This window comes from Gambusia affinis, linkage group LG11, assembly GCF_019740435.1.
Source record: "Gambusia affinis linkage group LG11, SWU_Gaff_1.0, whole genome shotgun sequence".
In the NCBI taxonomy this organism is placed as follows: domain Eukaryota; kingdom Metazoa; phylum Chordata; class Actinopteri; order Cyprinodontiformes; family Poeciliidae; genus Gambusia; species Gambusia affinis.
In genome coordinates this window covers 29,511,095-29,532,432 of record NC_057878.1, presented here as the reverse complement: position 1 = coordinate 29,532,432, position 21,338 = coordinate 29,511,095, and the positions used below count along the sequence as shown (strand labels likewise).

General features: G+C 48.4%; 1 protein-coding gene across 2 annotated transcripts; it reads left to right on the top strand.

Moving 5' to 3' along the window:
* The first annotated feature begins 3,477 nt into the window (after nucleotides 1–3,477).
* On the top strand, nucleotides 3,478–21,334 carry LOC122840347 (glycerol kinase-like). Of its 2 annotated transcripts, none has more exons than XM_044132662.1 (18): nucleotides 3,478–3,641; nucleotides 5,091–5,164; nucleotides 5,732–5,838; nucleotides 5,913–5,990; nucleotides 9,964–10,043; nucleotides 10,140–10,277; nucleotides 10,353–10,462; nucleotides 10,793–10,859; nucleotides 14,861–14,896; nucleotides 14,999–15,109; nucleotides 15,186–15,266; nucleotides 15,721–15,799; nucleotides 15,890–15,986; nucleotides 16,064–16,148; nucleotides 16,223–16,343; nucleotides 16,601–16,744; nucleotides 17,071–17,157; nucleotides 20,773–21,334. In XM_044132662.1, the coding sequence occupies exons 1-18, from the start codon at nucleotides 3,588–3,590 to the stop codon at nucleotides 20,793–20,795; spliced, it is 1,572 nt and encodes a 523-aa protein (XP_043988597.1). In that variant the 5' UTR covers nucleotides 3,478–3,587; the 3' UTR covers nucleotides 20,796–21,334. The 2 variants fall into 2 exon arrangements, with proteins under 2 accessions (XP_043988597.1, XP_043988598.1); XM_044132663.1 differs by having other exon boundaries at nucleotides 15,941–15,986; nucleotides 20,773–21,327.
* The last annotated feature ends 4 nt before the right edge of the window (nucleotides 21,335–21,338 follow it).

Genomic DNA, 21,338 nt, shown 5'->3' with positions numbered 1-21,338 from the left:
CTACTGTTCTGCATAGGCCTGAACCCCCTCAGCCAAATCATCAACAAGACTGGCTACGGATACCGACTCAAGAATGGAGCCAACATCAGCCACCTCCTCTACATGGATGACATCAAGCTGTACGCCAAGAGCGAGCGAGACATCGACTCACTGATCCACACCACCAGGATATACAGCACGGACATTGGGATGTCATTCGGACTAGAGAAGTGTGGTCGGATGGTTACAAAGAGAGGGAAGGTCATCCGCACATAAGGGGTCTCACTCCCAGAAGGAACAATAGCAGACATAGAGGAAGGTTACAAATACCTGGGAATATCACAAGCAAATGGCAACCTTGATGAGATCACAAGAAAAAGAGCCACAACCAAATACCTCCAACGAATAAGACAAGTCCTGAGAAGCCAGCTCAATGGCAAGAACAAGATCCGTGCAATAAACAGCTATGCCCTACCAGTAATCAGATACCCTGCAGGAATAATTAGCTGGCCAAAGGAGGAGATACAGGCCACAGATGTTAAGACCCGGAAACTACTAACAATGCATGGAGGGTTCCACCCCAAATCCAGCACCCTGAGACTCTACACGAACCGCAAAGAAGGAGGCAGAGGACTAGTGAGTGTGAGAACCACTGTCCAAGACGAGACATCCAAGATCCATAGATACATCAGGGACAAAGCCTCAACAGACAATGTGCTCAGTGAATGTCTCAAACAATGGGGAACAGAAGCTGAGGTGCCGGAGGAACCATCATGGGAGGACAAGCCCCTGCATGGGATGTACCACCGCAACAACCAAGTGGCTGACATCAGAAAGTCCTACCAATGGCTGGAAAAAGCTGGACTGAAGGACAGCACAGAGGCCCTCATCATGGCCGCCCAGGAACAGGCCCTAAACACCAGAGCAATTGAGGCCCAGATCTACCACACCAGACAAGACCCAAGGTGTAGGTTGTGCAAGGAGGCCCCTGAGACAGTCCAACACATAACAGCAGGGTGCAAGGTACTGGCAGGGAAAGAATACATGGAACGACACAACCAAGTGGCAGGCATAGTGTACAGAAACATCTGTGCAGAATATGGACTGGAACCCCCAAGATCAATGTGGGAAACACCCCCGAAGGTAGTGGAGAATGACCAAGCTAAGATCCTGTGGGACTTCCAGATCCAGACAGACAAAATGGTGAGGGCGAACCAACCAGACATAGTCGTGGTGGATAAACAACAGAGGAAAGTCATGGATGTGGCAATACCAAGTGACTGCAACATCAGGAAAAAGGAGCATGAAAAACTAGAGAAATACCAGGGCCTAAGGGAGGAACTGGAGAGGGCCTGGAAGGTGAAGACCACAGTGGTGCCTGTGGTCATCGGGACCCTCGGGGCAGTCACCCCCAAACTGGAACAGTGGCTACAACAGATCCCAGGAACAACATCAGACATCTCAGTCCAGAAATGTGCAGTCCTAGGCACAGCCAAGATACTGCGCAGAACCCTCAAGCTCCCAGGCCTCTGGTAGAGGACCCGAGCTAAGAGGAAGAAGAATCACCACCCGCGGTGGATGAGAAGGGAAAAATTTTTATTTTTTATATATATATATATTTAAATGGTGTGTAGTTCTCAAATTTTGTTTGATGGATCCAGTTTGTTCGAATCTCGTTTCCTCGTTTCATCCTGATCAACTTCAGAGACGGAGTCGGGTCAGGACGGAGTGGCAGAACCACAGGAGGTTCTGGAGCCGGTGGGTTCAGGTTCTGGAGATGTCTGCTGGTCCCTAACCCATGACCTTTGGGTCACATCTGGTTCTGCTAAAGTTCTCCCTCCGTCATGTTATGAAGCTTCTGATTAGCGTTAGCTTCCACTGGTAGCATGAGCTGTGTAGTGGTGAATGAGGCTAAAAGCCAGCCACACTTTTCAGGCTGTGAATACTTCTGGGCTCTGCAGCAGATCTTCAGACATTCATTTTTATTGAAACGTTTTATTTTCTGTGACTGAAAATTACAAGAACATAAATGTGGAAATAAAGTAATTCAGACTAAATTACAGACTATGACGTCATTTACATGCATGTTTCGTCGTTTCCATGTTAAAGAATCAGCCAGATCAGGTGACGGAGGCCCACCTGCAGGGGAAGGGGCGTGTTTCCATCCTGCACTGTGATTGGTTGTGGTCAGAGGCATGTCTTGAGCGAAATTCAGTTCCCCTGTGAAAATCGGTTCTCCTGCGTCGGGAGCGCGCATTGCAGTCAGAGAGGCGGATCTGGCGGTCGGACCAGTTCCTCGGCTTTCTGGTCGATTTCTCGATAAAACCGCTCAGATAATCATGTCAAACTTTCAGTGTAAACGGCAGCTGACAAAATTATAAAATAAATAAATAAACAAGGTCTTCTTACGCTTTTTTTTTTTTTTTGTTATTTTAAACGCCAAGAAAATCGGCCTTTTTCCAACTTTTTTGTCTCTCAAGCCTGACTAAAAAATCAGTCACCAAACTCGGTTTTCCAAAACGTTGTGTTTGTTTCTAATTGTTCATTGCTGATATAAGAGGATTGAAACTGGCTGATGAAACTGGTTTAGACTTTATGGTAAATCCCGTTCTACTTCATCACACATGAGTCTGAGAATTTGGAAACAGTTGCTCTTTATTTCCCAAAGAGGAGAGAATGGATATTTCAGCTGCCTGAAATAATCTGTTCCCTCTACAAAGAACAGGCTAATTGAAAGAGCTAAAATATTTGGTTCCCTCCTCATAACTTTGGCAAAAATGGAGAAATGTTACCAAAATCACAGCATTTATTGTTGATGATTAGAGGAATAAGCACAGTGGAAAACTTGTTGGTAAATTAATTTGTTCCAATGAGATGGAGAGGGAACGGATTATTTCAGGTGGCTGGAATAATCCCCGCAGTTCCCTCATTGCTTTGACAAATAAAGAGCAACCTTTTCCAAATGCTCGACGATTGTAATGTGTGATAATATGTTTGAACCACTAAATATCAGCAACTTTCTTTTATCCAGTTATGTGTCATATTTAACATTAGAAGGTTTTTCCAGTGATCATCTTTTCAGGACGACTAATCTTCCTGTCCTGCCATCAGCCAGTTTCAATCCTCTTATATCAGCAATCAACAATTAGAAACACACACAACGTGTTGGAAAACTGTGTTTGGTGATTTTTTTAGTCAGGCTTGAGAGACAAAAGTAGGGAAAAGACCAATTCTCTTGGCGATTAAAACAACACAAAACAGGGTCAGAAGACCTCGTTTATTTATTTATTTGACCATTTTGTTATCGTTTCAATTTTACACAGCAGCTGATTAAACTGAAAATTACAACCTTGACATGATTATCTGAGCAGTTTTACCGAAAAATCGACCAGCAGCGCCGTGAAAATGATCGGATCCGCCACTCTGGCTGCAATGCGCGCTCCCGACGCAGGGAACAGATTTTCACAGGGGAAAAGAATTTCACACAAGACCTGTGGTTCGGTAAACTCCGGCCGGTTCCGGCGGCCCCGCCCCCTGCGGCGAACAGCGCTGCTCGGCGCAGAGGGAGCCCAGAAGGAGACTGGAGTCCCGGGAGGCGAGCAGCAGACATGGACCCGCTGGCGGCTGCCATTGACCAGGGAACCAGCTCCACCAGGTTCCTGGTGAGTGGACCGAACCGACCCGGACCGAACTGTGGTTTCATTCTGGAAAAGTTTTACAGCAGATTCTGCTGCTTTTAAAGTTCCTGTTTTCATTCATTTACTGTTCATGACGTCAGCACTGATCACTGCTGCTGGTTAATCATTTCTGGTCCAGTCCGCTGCACTGGACCAACAGAACCAGAACCGGGTCAGAAAACTCATAGTAATTATATAACCGCGTTTGAAATAAAAATGCGTTGTTAGATATCAGCAATATAAAGTCAGAATGTTTATTTCTGCAGCTCATTCACATCCAATATAATATTTATTTAAACTAGTTTAAAAAGTTTCTATCAAATGAAACCCAGCAGAGCATCACTCCTCCTGACCAGCAGGGGGCGGCAGAGGAGAGGACAACTCCCCGTTCACAGGAAGAAACCAACAGCAGAACCAGAACCAGATCTTTACCAGCTGCTGTCTGGAGGTTCTCTTATTCTGTTAGGTGATGGCAGCATCATGTGAGCTGATGCCCCGCCTCCAGAAAGGAACCAGCCAATCAGAATGCAGACCAGGTAGAGCTCCTATGGAGAGAAAAAGGAAACGCTAAATTATTTCATATCCTGGAGCTCAGCTGGAATCAACTGGGAACAAACTTGGACCTGGTGAACTCCCAGTTTCCTTGGAAACGGACCAGAACCAGATGGATGGATGGTGTTCGTCGGGTCGATTCCCAATTTTACACAGCAGCTGATTAAACTCAAAATTTAGGAAGCCGCCGCTTCAGCTTCCTGCGGCGGCTCACTTCCTGATGGAGTCTTCCGTCTGCAGTGTAATGAGGCAGACGGCTTAAGGCCCCGCCCTCCTCATTTGCATAGTGAGACAGCGGTGAGGTGTGCGGGTGACATCATGAGTCCAGTTTGTGACGCCAGTTGGTCTGCAGCCGATGTCCGGCTGGTGAAGCGGAGGGTTGCGGTTTTAGCACTGTGGTCTGACAACAGGACGCATCAAGAAGATGATTGGCTGCTGCTTCAGCTTCCTGCGGCGGCAAGCCGCCGCTTCAGTGGCTCACTTCCTGATGGAGTCAGATGGGTTTCCGCCGGGGAGCCGCCTCGCTTAGAAAGACGTTTGGTTCCTGCTGATGGCTCATCAGGAGCTGGACAGATGAGTACCTGAGGGTTCAGGTTTTGCTGGTGTGAGGTCCTTCCGCAGCTGAGCTGCCCGTCTCTCTGCCTGCACATTTTCTCCTTTTAGCCAAAGGAAATGCTGACTGTTAAGATGGAGGGTCCTCTGCTACTCTGGTTTACATCACTGAGCAGAGGAACCATCCTGCCACCACAACAGCCCAGAATAGCCTTTAACAGCCCCTGCTGGGTGTCTCCCCCCACCGTGTCAGAGGCTGAGCTGAACCCGTTAGGATAACGATCCACATCCCTTCTGTCCTGCTCTCTGATTGGTTGCTTTTCTCTGCAGGTGTTCAACACTAAAACAGCCCAGCTGATCAGCCACCACCAGGTGGAGCTTAAGCAACATTTCCCCAAAGAAGGGTGAGACTCTGGACATCGTACACACGGGATCGCTTTCACAAAGGTTTTCATCCACATGAACCCAAATAAATCTGCGTCTGAGCGTTGTTTAAACATTCTAACCCAGAGGGGGCAGTGTAGAGCTAAGGCAAAACCTGTCAGCCAATCAGAATCCTTCACAACATCCACGACTTTCTGTTAGGAATCAAACATGGCGCCAGGAGGTTCATCTGTAAGTTGAACTACTTTCAATATATTAGAAAATAGGGTTATTAAAATTCAAGACGATGTAACTGGAATTATTGGTGCATTATTTGACTGGAATGCTGCGTTTTCCACCAGCAGACACAAATACAGAGGTTTCTCACATCTTCCCTTTGGTCATAGTTTTTGGTAATCGTTTTTAGTGATATTAGATGTTTTTGTGTGGATGAAAGGCCAAAGCACATAAAAATGTGTCAGTTTTCCCAGATATCGGCTATGTTTGGACTAGGCCTCAGCCAGTTCCATTCAGTCATCTTTTAGGAGGCAGAACCTGGACTTAGTGCAAAGAGATGCTGAACATGTGTGGACCAATCATCTCCTCAGGTGGGTGGAGGCGGACCCCAGGGAGATCATGGACACCGTTTACGAGTGTCTGGAGAAGACCTGCCAGAAACTGGCGCAGCTCAGCGTGGACGTGTCCCGCATCAAAGGTTGGATACTGCTGCTGCCGCTCTTCTGTTTCTGCAGCTTCATCCACGTTCACATTGTTGTTGTTGCTCTACAGCGGTGGGGGTGACCAACCAGAGAGAAACTACCCTGGTCTGGGACAAGGAGACCGGAGAGCCGCTCTACAACGCCATCGGTGAGTCCAGCCACATGAAACCAGTAAGGACTGGTTCCAGTAAAACCCGCAGAAGCTTGGAAGGAAGCTTCTCCTGGACTGGGTCAGCAATGGAGGTAGTCAGCAGCTCTGCAGCCAGCTTAGGTTGGGTTTATCTAGGTTAGGTTAGGTTTATTTCTTGGGTTCATTAGGTTACTAAACCAGGTTTTCATCCTGGTCATGGATCACTGGACCAACTCTACACCCTCAGCAGGGTCCTGGAGAGTTCTGGGAGTTCACCCAACCAGTCTACATGTCCATTTTGTAGACCTGGGCACAGTGTTGGACTATGTTCCTCAGGAAGTCTTGCAGGGGCTTGGTCCTCATTATCGGCAGTAAGTCGGATTCCGGTGAGATCTGTACTCTGTCCAGGCTGTGATTTGTCACCGATTCTGTTCATAGTGTTTGTAGACCAGCCAATGTGTTGAGTGGATCTGTTTTGGTGGCCTTAGGATGGAGGAGTTTAAGGATCTCTGAGCTCATGAAGGCGGATTGGTGGAGTCTGCAGTGAAGCGAGCGTTGTACCGATTTGTCATGGTGAAGAGAGAGCTGAGTCGGATCTATGGTCATGAGCTTTGGGTAGAGGCCGAAAGAACGAGGTCATGGATACAAGCAACTGGAATGAGTTTCCTCTGCAGGGAGAGACGATCTTCCTCTCTGGGAACACCGTGGGATTCTCCTGGTAGAGCTGGACCAGGAGGCTGGAGGGGAATCTGGGCCTCCTACGTTAGGCTGATGCCCCCACAGCCCGACCCTGGATTAAGTTGAAGACAAGGGGGTGGATGGATGGATTTATTTCAGACCCTTCACAAGAACAAAAGAACAAGAGCTGCAATGAAAACATGGAGGTTCCAGTAGATTTGGTTCAGTTGACTGACAGAATCCATTAGTTTTTACCATAACTGAACTCTTTAACCTCTCCTTGGGCTGCCACCTTATCGTGGTGGAGGGGTTTGAGTGCTCCAATGATCCTGGGAGCTATGCTGTCCGGGGCTTCATGCCCCTGGTAGGGTCACCCAAGGCAGACAGGTCCGAGGTGAGGGGTCAGACAAAGTGCAGCCCAAAGACCCCGATGATGGATACTAACTTTGGACTACGTGTTCGCTCGCCCGGACGCGGGTCACCGGGGCCCCTCTCTGGAGCCAGGCCTAGAGGGGGGGCACGACGGCGAGCGTCTGGTGGCCGGGCTTTTACCCATGGAGCCTGGCCGGGCACAGCCTGAAGAGGAAACATGGGTCCCACCTCCCATGGGCCCACCACCTGTGAGAGGGGCCAAAGGGGTCGGGTGCAATGTGTGCTGGGTGGCGGCCGAAGGAGGGGAGCCTGGTAGTCCAACCCTCTTGGTGGCTGGCTCTTGGGACGTGGAATGTCACCTCTCTGGTGGGGAAGGAGCCGGAGCTAGTGTGTGAGGCTGAAAGGTTCCGGCTAGAAATAGTCGGTCTCACCTGGATGCATGGCTCTGGTTCTGGAACCAGTCTCCTTGAGAGGGGCTGGACATACTTCCACTCTGGAGTTGCCCAAGGTGAGAGGCGTCGGGCAGGAGTGGGCATACTTGTTGCTCCCCATCTCGGCGCCTGTACGTTGGGGTTTACCCCGGTGAACGAGAGGGTAGCTTCCCTCCGCCTACGGGTGGGGGGACGGGTCCTGACTGTCATTTGTGCTTATGGGCCGGATGACAGCTTAGATTACCCACCCTTTTGGAGTCCCTAGAGGGGGTACTGGAGAGTGCTCCACCTGGGGACTCCCTTGTTCTGCTGGGGGACTTCAACGCTCATGTGGGCAATGACAGTGAGGCCTGGAGGGGCGTGGTTGGGAGGAACGGCCCCCCCGATCTGAACTGGAGTGGTGTTCTGTTGTTGGACTTCTGTGCTCGTCATGGATTGTCCATAACGAACACCATGTTCAAGCATAACGGTGTCCATATGTGCACTTGGCACCAGGACACCCTAGGCCGCAGTTTGATGATCGACTTTGTCATCGTTTCATCGGATCTGCAGCCGTATCTCTTGGACACTCGGGTGAAGAGAGGTGCGGAGCTGTCCACTGACCACTACCTGGTGGTGAGTTGGGGGAGGATGCCGGTTAGACCTGGCAGCCCAAACGTGTTGTGAGGGTCTGCTGGGAACGTCTGGCGGAATCCCCTGTGAGACGGAGCTTTAACTCCCACCTCTGGCAGAACTTCGAACACGTCCCGGGGGAGTTGGGGGACATGGAGTCTGAGTGGACCGTGTTCCGTGCCTCCATTGTCGAGGAGGCTCATTTGAGCTGTGGCCGCAAGGTTGTCGTGCCTGTTGCAGCGGCAACCCTCGAACCCGTTGGTGGACACCTTCGGTGAGGGAAGCTGTCAGGCTGAAGAAGGAGTCCTATTGGGCCTTTTTGGCCTGTGGGACTCTGGAAGCAGCTAATGGGTACCGGCAGGCGAAGCGGCATGGAGCTCGGGTGGTTGCTGAGGCAAAAACTCGGGTGTGGGAGGAGTTTGGAGAGGCCATGGAGAAAGACTTCCGTACGGCTTCGAGGCGATTCTGGTCCACCATCCGGCGTCTCAGGAGGGGGAAGCAGTGCAGCACTGTATGACCGGTGTCAGAGTCTGGTCCGCATTGCCAGCAGTAAGTCGGGCTCGTTTCCGGTGAGAGTTGGGACTCCACCAGGGCTGCCCTTTGTCACCGATTCTGTTCATTACTTTTAGGAACAGAATCTCTGGACCAGCCAAGGTGTTGAGTGGATCCGTTTTGGTGGCCTTAGGATCAAATCTCTGCTTTTTGCGGATGATGTGGTCCTTTTGGCCTCATCAGGACGTGATCTGCAGCTCTCACTGGAGCGGTTCGCAGCCGAGTGTGAAGCGGCTGGGATGGCGATCAGTGCCTCCAAATCTGAGGCCATGGTCTTGAGCCGGAAAAGGGTAGAGTGCCTTCTCCGGGTCAGGGGGGGTGTCCTGCCCCAAGTGGAGGAGTTCAAGTATCTCGGGATCTTGTTCACGAATGAAGGAAGAAGGGAGCGGGAGATCGACAGGCGGATTGGTGCAGCGTCTGCTGTCAAGCGGGCGCTGTACCGGTCCGTCGTGGTGAAGAGAGAGCTGAGCCAAAAAGCAAAGCTCTCGATTTACCGGTCGATCTACGTTCCCACCCTCATCTATGGTCATGAGCTTTGGGTCATGACCGAAAGAATGAGATCACGGATACAAGCAGCCGAAATGGGTTTTCTCCGTAGGGTGGCTGGGCTCTCCCTTAGAGAGAGAAGCTCAGTCATCCAGGAGGGACTCAGAGTAGAGCTGCTGCTCCTTCACGTCGAGAGGGGCCAGTTGAGGTGGCTCGGGCATCTGGTCAGGATGCCTCCTGGACGCCTCCCTGGTGAGGTGTTCCGGGCACGTCCCACTGGGAGGAGACCCCGGGGAAGACCCAGGACATGCTGGAAGACTGAGGACTACGTCTCTCGGCTGGCCTGGGAACGCCTTGGGATTCCTCCGGAGGAGCTGGTGGAAGTGGCTGGGGAGAGGGAAGTCTGGGCCTCCCTTCTGAAGCTGCTACCCCCACAACCCGACCCCGGATAAGCGGAAGAAGATGGATGGATGGATGAACTCTTTAAAAGGTCAAACTGGACTCATTATACTGTACCAAATTGGACTCTTCTACTGTTAAGGCCTCCAGACTTTTCCAAGTGGCAGACGGTTAGCTGACTTCCTCTCAGAACAGGGCTGGGCAGTCCTGGTTCTGGAGGGTCGGTGTCCTGCAGCTCTTAGAGTCTCCCTGGTCCGACAACCTAAATCCAACAGCTGAATCTCCTCCTTAGTGCAGTCAGGTTCTCCAGACTCCTGCTAATGACCTCATTATGTGACTCAGGTGTGTTGAAGCAGAGACACATCCAAAAGTTGCAGGAGTCCGACTGCTTCTGAGACAATCCTGTCTCAGAAGCAGTCGGACTCTGATCATGTGGACGTTCTAATCTCTGTGTTCTGCAGTCTGGCTGGACCTGAGGACTCAGTCCACTGTAGAGAGACTCATCAGCAAAACTCCCAGCAGGAGCAAGAACCACCTGAAGGTAGGACCGTTAACCCTAAATCTCGAGAGGTCAGGGAGCCACTGAGGTCAACCTGTTTTTGGTTCTCCTGTTGGTTCTACTGGACTTGCCTGGCAGCATAAGACCGGACTCCCCATCAGCACTTACTTCAGTGCTGTGAAACTCCGTTGGCTGCTGGACAATGTGGAGGCGGTGCGGCAGGCGGTTCTGAGTAAACGGGCCGTGTTTGGGACCGTGGACTCCTGGATCATCTGGGTACGAGCAGCGGGCTGCCGGTTCCAGCTCCAGGTTTTTATTCCCGCCGATTAAAGAGCTCTCTCTCTCCTCCAGAGTCTGACGGGTGGCCGAGACGGAGGCGTCCACGTCACGGACGTGTCCAACGCCAGCCGCACCTTGCTGTTTGACATCCACACCCTGGACTGGGACCCCGAGCTCTGCAGGTAACCTGGACCAGTTCGTCTCACTAGCCAGAAAAACCGGCTCTCAGGAACCGGATATCAAAGCTGCTCTGTCTGGGTCTGAACTCAGATCCAGAGCTTATCAGTTTCCCAGGAATGTTTTGGTGCTTCAGGTGCCGGGAATATTTTCCCACAAGAGTTTGGAAACTGAATTTATTCTTCTTAAGTTGGAGCTTGGAGCATTTCTTACCCAGGCTACTATTCATTTGCGACTGGTTCTGGCTGGTCCCAGTTCTGGCTCATTCTGACTGGTTCTGACCAGTTGACCAGTCATTTAAATATCCGGTTTGATGGACTCGGTTGTGTTTCCAGTTTCTTTGATGTCCCGATGGAAATCCTCCCCGCCGTCAGAAGCTCCTCTGAGATCTACGGCCGCATGGTGAGCCCTGAACGCCACGCCGACGAGAATTAATCATAACAACAATGATAATTAATCATAACAACAATGATAATTAATCATAACAACAATGATAATTAATCATAACAACAATGAAGAAGAAACAATCTGTGAAACTAGAAGATTTTCATGATTTTTTGTTCTAACATCTATATTCTGGTTCTGACCCTTTACTTATTGAAAGTATTTACACCATTACACATTTTTGGTGCTTTTGCTTTTTTCCTGAAGTCTGGACTTTAACTAAGCCACTCTAAAACCATAATACTTTATGTGCCCATTGGCAAAAAATCTGAACTTTCTGCTTAAAATAAGTTCTTTATGAATGAAGAGGTTCTAATGGAACCGGGTCAGAAATGCTAACTGCTAACAGTCAGGATAACTGGAGGTTCTGTTGGGCCGGAACTGAAACCCGGATTTTTCCAGGTTTGAAAATATTAATCTGAATGAACTGCAGCAGCCTCTCCTTGTGCTGCCACCTTATGGTGGTGGGGGGGTTTGAGGCCCCAATGATCCTGGGAGCTCTGCTGTCTGGGGCTTCAGGCCCCTGGTAGGGTCACTAAGGCAGACAGGTCCAGGTGAGGGACCAGACAAAGTGCAGCCCGAAGACCCCAATGATGGATACAAACTTTGGACTTGGACGCAGGTCACCGGGTCCCCACTCTGGAGCCAGGCCTGGAGGGGGGGCACGATGGCAAGCGCCTGGTGGCCGGGCTTTTACCCATGGAGCCCGGCCGGGCTCAGCCCGAAGAGGAAACATGGGCCCCCTTCCCATGGGACCAATGGGTGATGGGTGGCGGCCGAGGGAGGGGGCCCTGGCTGTCCAATCCTCGGTTGCAGAAGCTCTTGGGACGTGGAATGTCACCTCTCTGGTGGAGAAGGCGCCGGAGCTAGTGTGTGAGGTCAAGAGGTTCCGGCTAGAAATAGTCGGTCTCACCTCGATGCATGGCTCTGGTTCTGGTTCTGGAACCAGTCTCCTTGAGAGGGGCTGGACATACTTCGAGGCCATCCGGCGTCTCAGGAGGGGGAAGCAGTGCAGCACCAACACTGTCTACAGTGGGGATGGTGTGCTGCTGACCTCAACTCAGGATGTTGTGGGCCGGTGGGCAGAATACTTTGAAGACCTCCTCAATCCCACCGACATGCCTTCTATTTTGGAAGCTGAGCCTGGGGACTCTGGGTTGGGCTCTCCAATCTCTGGGGTCGAGGTCGCCGAGGTGGTCAAAAAGCTCCTCGGTGGCAGGGCCCCGGGGGTGGATGAGATCCGCCCGGAGTTCCTCAAGGCTCTGGATGTTGTAGGGTTGTGTTGGCTAACGCGACTCTTCAATATCGCATGGACATTGGGGGCAGTTCCCCTGGATTGGCAGACCGGAGTGGTGGTCCCCCTGTTCAAAAAGGGGGACCGGAGGGTGTGCTCCAATTATAGGGGGGTCACACTCTTAAGCCTCCCTGGCAAGGTCTATTCGGGGGTTCTGGAGAGGAGGGTCCGTCAGATTGTTGAACCTCGGATTCAGGAAGAGCAGTGTGGTTTTCGTCCTGGTCTTGGAACACTGGACCAGCTCTACACCCTCAGCAGGTCCTGGAGGGTTCTGGGAGTTCGCCCAACCAGTCTACATGTGTTTTGTGGACTTGGAGAAAGCGTTCGACTGTGTCCCTCGGGGAGCCCTGTGAGGGGTTCTCCGGGAGTATGGGGTACCGGGCTCTTTGATACGGGCTGTGAGGTCTCTGTAGGACCGGTGTCAGAGCGGAGCGGTTCGCAGCCGAGTGTGAAACGGCTGGGATGGCGGTCAGTGCCTCCAAATCCGAGGCCATGGTCTTGAGCCGGAAAAGGGTAGAGTGCCTTCTCCGGGTCAGGGAGGGTGTCCTGCCCCAAGTGGAGGAGTTCAAGTATCTCGGGATCTTGTTCATGAATGGGGGAAGAAGGGAGCGGGAGATCTGGTTTCCATTTTGATTCAGTGAACATCCAAACTCCATCGTGTCATGACAGCGAACAGGAAATGTCTCTGTCGTTAAAACATGGCTGCTCAGTGAATGCAAGGCATTTCCTGTTCCAGTTCCATCAGGACTGATGGCGGCGTTTCCGTCCTGATGGACCGTCTTCACTCGGACCAGCAGCGGCAACACGTTGCTACTGTTGAGCAATCCAACAGCCATGAGTACGAAACCGTCCCTTTAAGCCTCATTAGAGAAAGTTCACATTTATTCAACCGGTTTGAGTTGCCGTGACAACCTGTTGAAACCGGTGGCTTTACCAGCCCACCAGGTTCTGTTAGATCAGGGGGACCCAAACTTTTTGAGACCAAGATCTCCTTTTTCTCTCACCAGCCGGCTGAGATCGACCTCATGACACCAAGACATAAAAATACTAAATGAAACTCTATTGACTTACTTTATATGTGAATATCCATCAGTTATAGCAGAAATATTAAAGTGATAGAAAACCTGATGCAGTTTCTTCCTCAGTGAGACTCTGACAGTGGGAGGAGGTTACTGGTTTCTCAGTCACAAACTGGTTGCAAAGCAGCAGGTGTCAGTCAGTTATGGTAGATCTGACCTTTGACCTCAATATGAGAAGCTACAGACTGACAGGAGGAACCAAAGAGCTCTGGAAAGGTAAAGGAAAATCTTCTGAAGCTGGAATATAATTCATTTAATCTCACATAATTATCGCGGTAGAAGCCATTTGTTTGTTAAAATTTAATGAAATCTATTTGTTTTATGTGAAGTTTGTTGTGAATGATGTAAACTCACAAACGAACGAGGTAATTAGTCCAACGTTTAGAAATTACAGCGGCTGTAATGAGCCACAGCAAAGGAAAACAAAGGTAAAATAACCCGAACAGGTGATCAACTCAAAACCACTCCTACCTTTTTACTCTCTGTCTCTCTTTGTAGTTTAAACACACCTGTTACCATGGCAACAGCCTGAGCCCCGCAAGACGAGCAAAGATTACATTAAAAACAAAACATTCAGTCCGTTAAGATATCGAGTTTATTTCTGGATTATTAATCAGCCTCTCATGAACACAGCGATGGTTGATGAGCTGATTTAAACTTGATGTCTCTTTGAGTCGATTTTTTTGTTAAAGGAACTGAAACACAGTGAATTGCGCAACACCTTGTTGAAACAATAATTAGTGAGAATATTAATTTTAATTTGTTGAATTTTTCTATTATTATAATTCCTTAATGAAGCTATAATCGTTTAGGATCTTGATAAGCTGGTCTGAAGAGGTTCTGGTCTCACGCTGCTGCTGAGCTTGGCGTAATCAGCAGCTCTGTGTGAGACGAGTTTTAGGAATGAATGTGTGAAGCTGCTTGTTGCTCCGGATCAGAACCGGTCTGGTTGCTGCAGGCTGTTTGTTCAGGTCCAACTGAATGTCCTGTCAGTGTTTGTCTCATATCTTATCTTCTGGACCAAACCCGACCCGATCTGCAGTCCAGAGGTCAGCTGCACGCCTCACTGCTTTGGTCCAGAACATTTTTACCGCTTTTAGCCTCTTTTTGACGTTTTGATCCTCTGAACAGTCGCAAGTTTTATTTTTCAGAACTGAGCAACATGTGGGCTTGGTACCAGATGACCCGGTTCTGATCAGTGGCGGCTCTTCATTCTGCTGTGGGACGTTTTATTGAACTTGCCTGTAAATCTGATCTGATAACAGCGTCAGATCGTTACCCTTTGCTCTCTGTCGTTGGGTAAAGATATTAACCAAAGATCGGAGGAATGTGTGACTGGTTCGCTTTATTGGACCTTTGTCCAGGTTCTACAGAACAACCCATCCTGGTTTATGATCCACCTGGTGAGATTTCGTTTCAATCTCCAAAAACCAAAGCCGTTTCCTTTAAAATACCCAGAACAAGACTGCAGCCAAAGTCCAAAGAATTGTTTAAAGGCGACCTAAGACTTTTGCACAGTGATGCATTTCAAAGGACGGTCGATGTTGATGTTGGCGTCCAACTGAACCTACTTCCTGTTTCTCCAGGGGTCTGGCTTGCTGGCAGGGGTTCCCATCTCGGGGGTAAGGGGCTTCTGATGTACTGTGGAGTCCAGTCAAGGTTCTGCCGGTCCTCCATCTTGGACCGGTTCCTCCAGAACCTGACGGTGTCGTTATCTCTGTCAGTGTCTCGGGGACCAGTCGGCAGCTCTGGTTGGTCAGATGTGCTTTGAGGAAGGCCAGGCCAAAAACACGTACGGGACGGGATGCTTCCTGCTCAGGAACACAGGAACCAAGGTAAGATGCTTCAGAACCGCCAGAACCGTTTCCTGTGATCCAAACTGAGTTTGTTGTCTTCTGGTGATTCCGGCAGCCGGTGATGTCTGAACACGGTCTGATCACTACAGTCGCCTACAAGCTGGGGAGGGACAGGCCAGCCTGCTACGCGCTGGAGGTGAGACTTGTTGGTTCTTCACTAGGTTTGTCTGAACTTCCTGACCAACGGGTCGGGACCAGGGGACGTCCTGTCCCTGCAGGGTGAGGACTGCCAGGTCCAGATCCTGCTCAGTGGAAGTTCCTGATCAGTAAACTGGAAGCCAGTCGGACCTTTTGGTCACTCATGTGGTCCGGTCCGCCGCCCTGAATGTTTCAGATGTTTCTAAAACATGCAGGGCAGTGAGCCGGGGAACGCCCCAACAGAACCTACAGAACCTACAGAACTGACCAACCAACTGACCCAATGACCAGCTGATTGACTTATCAGTCAATCAAGTTTATTTATGTAGGTCATTTCAGTTCAAATGCTTTACATCATTAAAAAAAATCAACAATTGATTTCCATTTCGTTGTTAACCACCAGAATGTTGGTCATAATGTATTGACTGAAACGCTCTGATGTTTCTCTGCAGGGTTCGGTGGCGATAGCTGGAGCCGTGGTTCGCTGGCTGAGGGACAACATGTGCATTGTGCAGTCGTCCTCTGAGATCGGTAATTCTTGAAGCCCGGTTCTGGTACCAGAACCAGGAACCTTCTGTTGGGAGGAGGTGTGAGTGTTTTAGCGCCACCCTGTGGTTTCAGAGCAGCTAGCAGCTGAAGCAGGAACATCCTACGGCTGCTACTTTGTTCCAGCGTTCTCTGGCCTCTACGCGCCGTACTGGGAGCCGAGCGCCAGAGGGTGAGACTCTCTGCTCCTCTAACTGGTCTGGTCTGTGGCTCCCAAGCTGACCGCACCTGACCTCTGGTGTTTCCCAGCATCATCTGCGGCCTCACCCAGTTCACCAACAGAAGCCACTTGGCGTTTGCTGCCCTGGAGGCCGTCTGCTTCCAGACCAGAGAGGTGAGCAGGCATAAAGAACCTTCGGTTCTGCTGAGGTCCAGTTAAAGTCTGATGATCGTCCTGCTGCGCGCCAGATCCTGGACGCCATGAACCAGGACTGCTGCGTCCCGCTGCCGGTGCTGGGCGTGGACGGAGGCATGACGGGGAACCGGCTGCTGATGCAGCTGCAGGCCGACATCCTCTGCATCCCCGTCGGTAAGAACTTCAAAGAGTTACTCTGGGTTTTAGAGCCGGTTCTGGTTCTGTCAGAGACAGTCACCTCTGACCTTTGGCCTGTCCACCATCACAGATAACGACCTGAATCACCTTTTGAGTCCAAACATAACAGAGTTGGGATTCAAGTAAATCATTTTTCATGATTGTAATTATAATGAGTAAATTTGTCTTAGTTTTATAGTGTAATATGTTCTGGTTCTGGTTCTGGTTCTGATTCTGTCTCTCCCTGCTTTCAGTGCGACCCAGCATGTCCGAGACCACGGCTCTGGGTGCAGCCATGGCGGCCGGCGCCGCTGAGGGCGTGGAGGTCTGGAACCTGAACCCAGATCAGCTGCCTGAGGTCACAGCTGAGCGGTACCAACCTCAGATCAACACCCAGGGTCAGAACCAGAACCAGAACCAGAACCAGAACCACACAACACACTGCCTGCTGGTCATTTAGCTGCACTGTAGTAATTCAAATTCAAAAACACTTTATTGATTCAAAGGAAATTTAATGTTGTAGCTCATATTAATTCAGAGTTAATGCAGACGGTGATGGCAGGACAGATCTCCTGTAGCAGTCTGTATTACAGTGAATCTGAAGAAGCTTCTGAATGAAGACTTTGGTCAGAGACGCCACAATCCTGCTTTGCATAATGAAAGGTGATCTGCTGCCATCTAGTGGCCGATTCTGCTGCTACTGAACCCAAACCCTCCTCCACAGAGAGCGAGTTACGCTTCGCTCGCTGGAAGAAAGCCGTCCAGAAATCCATGAACTGGGAGACGTCAGAGACCAGTTGCACCAGTAACGGTAAGCCACCGCCGCCGCTTGATGGACCACCTGAAACCAGAACCGGAGTCTCACTGGGCCCCACGCTGGATGCTCTCTCACTGGGTGAACACAGGTGTAGGGAAGACGACGAACGGCGCCCCCTGCTGGGTCCCTGGCCCTCATCAGAGTGGACCCCTAAGGTCCGGCCGTATCCGTGCTGCATGTTGCTTGTTCTGACGGGCCAATGCTGCATGCGAGTCTAACACAGGGTTCTGATGGGTTCAGAACAAGCTGGGTTCTGAACCCATCAGTGTTTTAAGGTGGACTGACTCACCTGAACTTCTGACGTCAGGCTTCATGGGAACCCGCCGTGTTCTGGCTGAATGTTTTCCTTTTTGTTCATTTTTATTTCTAGTTGCAGACGTTGTCGTGGTGATTGTTTGTCAAACAAACATCCAATAAAAGTTCCTTCAGCCACTAAGAGGTTCTGGGTCCAGATTCTCCACGCAGGAAAAAGAACTTTAATGTCCAACTTGATGACTGTCTTGATTTTCCTTTTCAGCAACAATTACAGTTCAAACTTTCCTTTGGGTCTGGTGGTTTTTAGACCGGAGAACAAACACCTGCTGGTCCTTTACTGATCCACAGTGGACCGACCCACAGTGGATTGACCCACAGTGGACCGGCCCACAGTGGACTGACCCACAGTGGACCGACCCACAGTGGACCGACCCACAGTGGACTGACCCACAGTGGATTGACCCACAGTGGACCGACCCACAGTGGACTGACCCACAGTGGATTGACCTACAGCCACAATGGACCGACCCACAGTGGACCGACCCACAGTGGATTGACCCACAGTGGACCGACCCACAGTGGACCGACCCACAGTGGACCGACCCACAGTGGACTGACCCACAGTGGACCGACCCACAGTGGATTGACCCACAGTGGATTGACCCACAGTGGACTGACCCACAGTGGATTAACCCACAGTGGACCGACCCACAGTGGACCGACCCACAGTGGACCGACCCACAGTGGACCGACCCACAGTGGATTGACCCACAGTGGACTGACCCACATGACTTCCTGTCTGACTCAGAATAAATAAGAGAAATAAGAAAACAAAAGATAAATAGACTCAACAATTATTAACCTGCAAATAAACTCTGTAAACAATACAAAAAATAGAAATTTAAGAATTAAATAACAAAATTCAAATGGATAAAGAAATAAAGAATAAATAACTCAAATTGATGTTTCATCGCTGGAAACGAGTTTCACACCTTAAGACTGATGTCATCTGACTCCATCCTGCTGCAGCAAACTGAATGACTTCATCACATCTCCTCTGTTGACAATCCATTTAGATACAAATGCTAGAACAAAGTATTAAAATAATAAAAACTAACTAAATAAAAATAATAATAAAATAAGATGAATTAAATTAATCAGAGGAGAACTGACTGAAAATGTTCCATTAACTCAAACAATTTAATTGTGTTTAAATTCTGCATCTTTTAAAAAAGGAAAGTTCATTTTTGAGAGCAGAGATTGAGAGGCAGCATTTTGCACAGAGACATTTATGGATATAATATTTAACTACAATAATTAGAACATTGACTGAAGATTCCATGTTTCTTTCTTTGATAGATAAACTGAACTGAATGTTTAGTAAAGAAATAAAATCCACATTTATTGTTTTAGGAGACAGAAAGTTTCAAAGTTGATCCTATAAGTTTAATATTTCTTTACATTCGTAAAACAAATGTTTAGTTGTTTCCAAAAACCACAATTCTTCACATTAATATTAAATTAAAATTAAAATTCATTTGATGGATTTATGTTATTAATTATGTTAAAATGTAATTCTTTAGGAGGAATCAATCTCATTTTGACTATCATAGATCTGTAAAACTGTGAATATGTTATTTATTGAAAACTGATTGAAAAACCTGTTGCTGCATTTATTACCTCTAATGTCCAGATGCTCCGTTTGGATCTTGGAATAGAGAAATTAGTTAAACTGTTTTTACTGACAGAATGAGAACATCAGGGATCCTGTAGAAAACTTTCTTATAAACTGTTAGTGAACAATCAGTTCCAAACTTCCTGTTAAATTCCTCCAAACTCAGAATATCTCCATTTCCATCCAGTAAATGAGTAACTGACCAGATTATTTTGTTCCACCAGTCTTTCATAATTATAGATTTTCTACATAGAATGGCTTAGATAATTCAAAATTACATTTCAGTAAAAATTCAAAACCTCCAACTTATTGAAATAGAAACAACAAACCAAATAAGATCCGTTTCTTTTTCCATTTTTTTGCGGTGCTCATGTTTCGTATTTTTGTATCAGTAGGCGGACAAGAAGGAGGAGGGGGGAGGGGGAGACATGCGGCAGGGAGTCGAACCCACGACGTTCGCGTCGAGGACTGAGGCCTGCTGACCCGCTGCACCACCGCAGCACGGCCCTGATTCCTGACGCCATCTAATCTTTAGTTCCATTCATAACTTCAAACCGATTCCTTTGACACCATCTTCCTCAGAACGTTTTATTAAATCTGTTTTTCTGATGTGATGGTGTTTGTTTGTCCAGATAAAGTTCAAATTTATTCTGATAATCTGTTTTATGAGATTTGGAAACATCATCCCGGATTAGGATTCAGTTTTTGTTGATAATATTTCAGAAACAACATCGAGTCTCTTTAAGGTTTTCCACATTTATCAATGTTGACTTGTCAATGTTTCAGTTTGACATTTACTAATCCACATTCCTAAATACTTCATTTCATCTTTCACTGGAATATTGTAGACTGAAGAATCAGAACAGTTATGGATATTCATAATTTCACATTTATTTAAATTGGGCTGCAGCCCTGGGAGAACAACTCAGGAATTTGTTTTTGTTTTCCAGGAAGAGAGTTTTCATCTGTCGATTGACCAATGATTGTTTTCTGGTTTTTCATTTCCAAAGCTTCAATATTTAATTGCTGTTGCTAATATTTCTGACTATAATCAATAAGTGAGAAGCTGCAGCCTGGTCCGGTTCCTCTTTCTACTGTGAATCTGGGCCATGTGACAATAATATTAATATATAATTATATATATTTATATTTGTTAATGTTGGTGTTTAACATGGTAATCATATTAAGAAAACTATTTCCAAATCCAAAATGTCTCAATGTGTTAAAAATAACTTGATGTTCCACAGAATCAAATCTGAAACCAACATAAAACTTTCATCTTTTATCAATTGGCTATAATCAATAAAGTCCAGAACCAGGCGGATGTTCTTATGATGGATCTGCTGCTTAGGAAACCAGATTGGGTTTGAATTATTATTTCAGGTAATCCAGATTTTAATCTCTTTGCCAAAACCACCTTTATGTAGACTGATGGAGACAAGATGGAGGTTCTGATGAGGTTCTGATGGAGGTTCTGATGTTGTGAATGACAAACGGATCTTTCTGTTCCGATTGATCGATTGGATCCGTTGGAACTAATCGATCGGAACAATTCCTGTACAGTCGACGCGTTGTGAATCGCCGTAGCGTTCAGACCCGGTTCAGATCCTGTCTGAACCGGGTCTGAACCAGCAGAACCAGGTCTAGAGGTTCTGAACCCGCTCCGTTTCTCCTCACAGGTTGTCAGCTGGGATCCGACTGAGTCCACATGGTGGTACCGGGTACCAATCTGGTTCTGGAGATGAAACCGACCCTGGAGTTTCTGAAAGAACCGGCCTAGTTAAAGTTCTGCTCATTTAAACCAGTGATGACAGAGCGGGACCACCGGAACCGTTTCCAACCCAACCAGAACCTTTGGTCTCGGATCTCCTTTGTTCCAGAACCTCCATGTTGGCCAGCTTTCCCAGAACCAGTTTGGATCCAATTAGGATGCTCCCAGTTCAACCGTCCAGCTGACAGAACCGGTCCGACTGGGTCAGGTGAAGGTTCGGTCCAACTTCGCTCTGGCAGCAGAACTTCAGCCAGAGACCCGGTTCCGACCCGGTGTGAACATCTTTCTATTCAAAGGGAAATAAATCTAGAAAGGATGAAGAATCCAGATTCAGACTGAAAATGTTTTGTATCTTTATCATCCTGTGAAACTTGATTAACTGATCAGAAGAAACACCTTCAAGATCAAATTGATGTTTTAATGTCATTAGTGTCCTAGTCAAAGCCTGTGGTAAAATAAAGCTTAGAAACACAA

What these genes read in the sequence shown, in the direction of transcription:
- LOC122840347 (XM_044132662.1), top strand. Translation starts at nt 3,588, where the DNA reads ATGGACCCGCTGGCGGCTGCCATTGACCAGGGAACCAGCTCCACCAGG. An exon ending in GGAGCAAGAACCACCTGAAG is followed by an intron (nt 10,044 to 10,139) that starts GTAGGACCGTTA and finishes CTTGCCTGGCAG; the next exon opens with CATAAGACCGGACTCCCCAT. An exon ending in ACCTCAGATCAACACCCAGG is followed by an intron (nt 16,745 to 17,070) that starts GTCAGAACCAGA and finishes CCTCCTCCACAG; the next exon opens with AGAGCGAGTTACGCTTCGCT.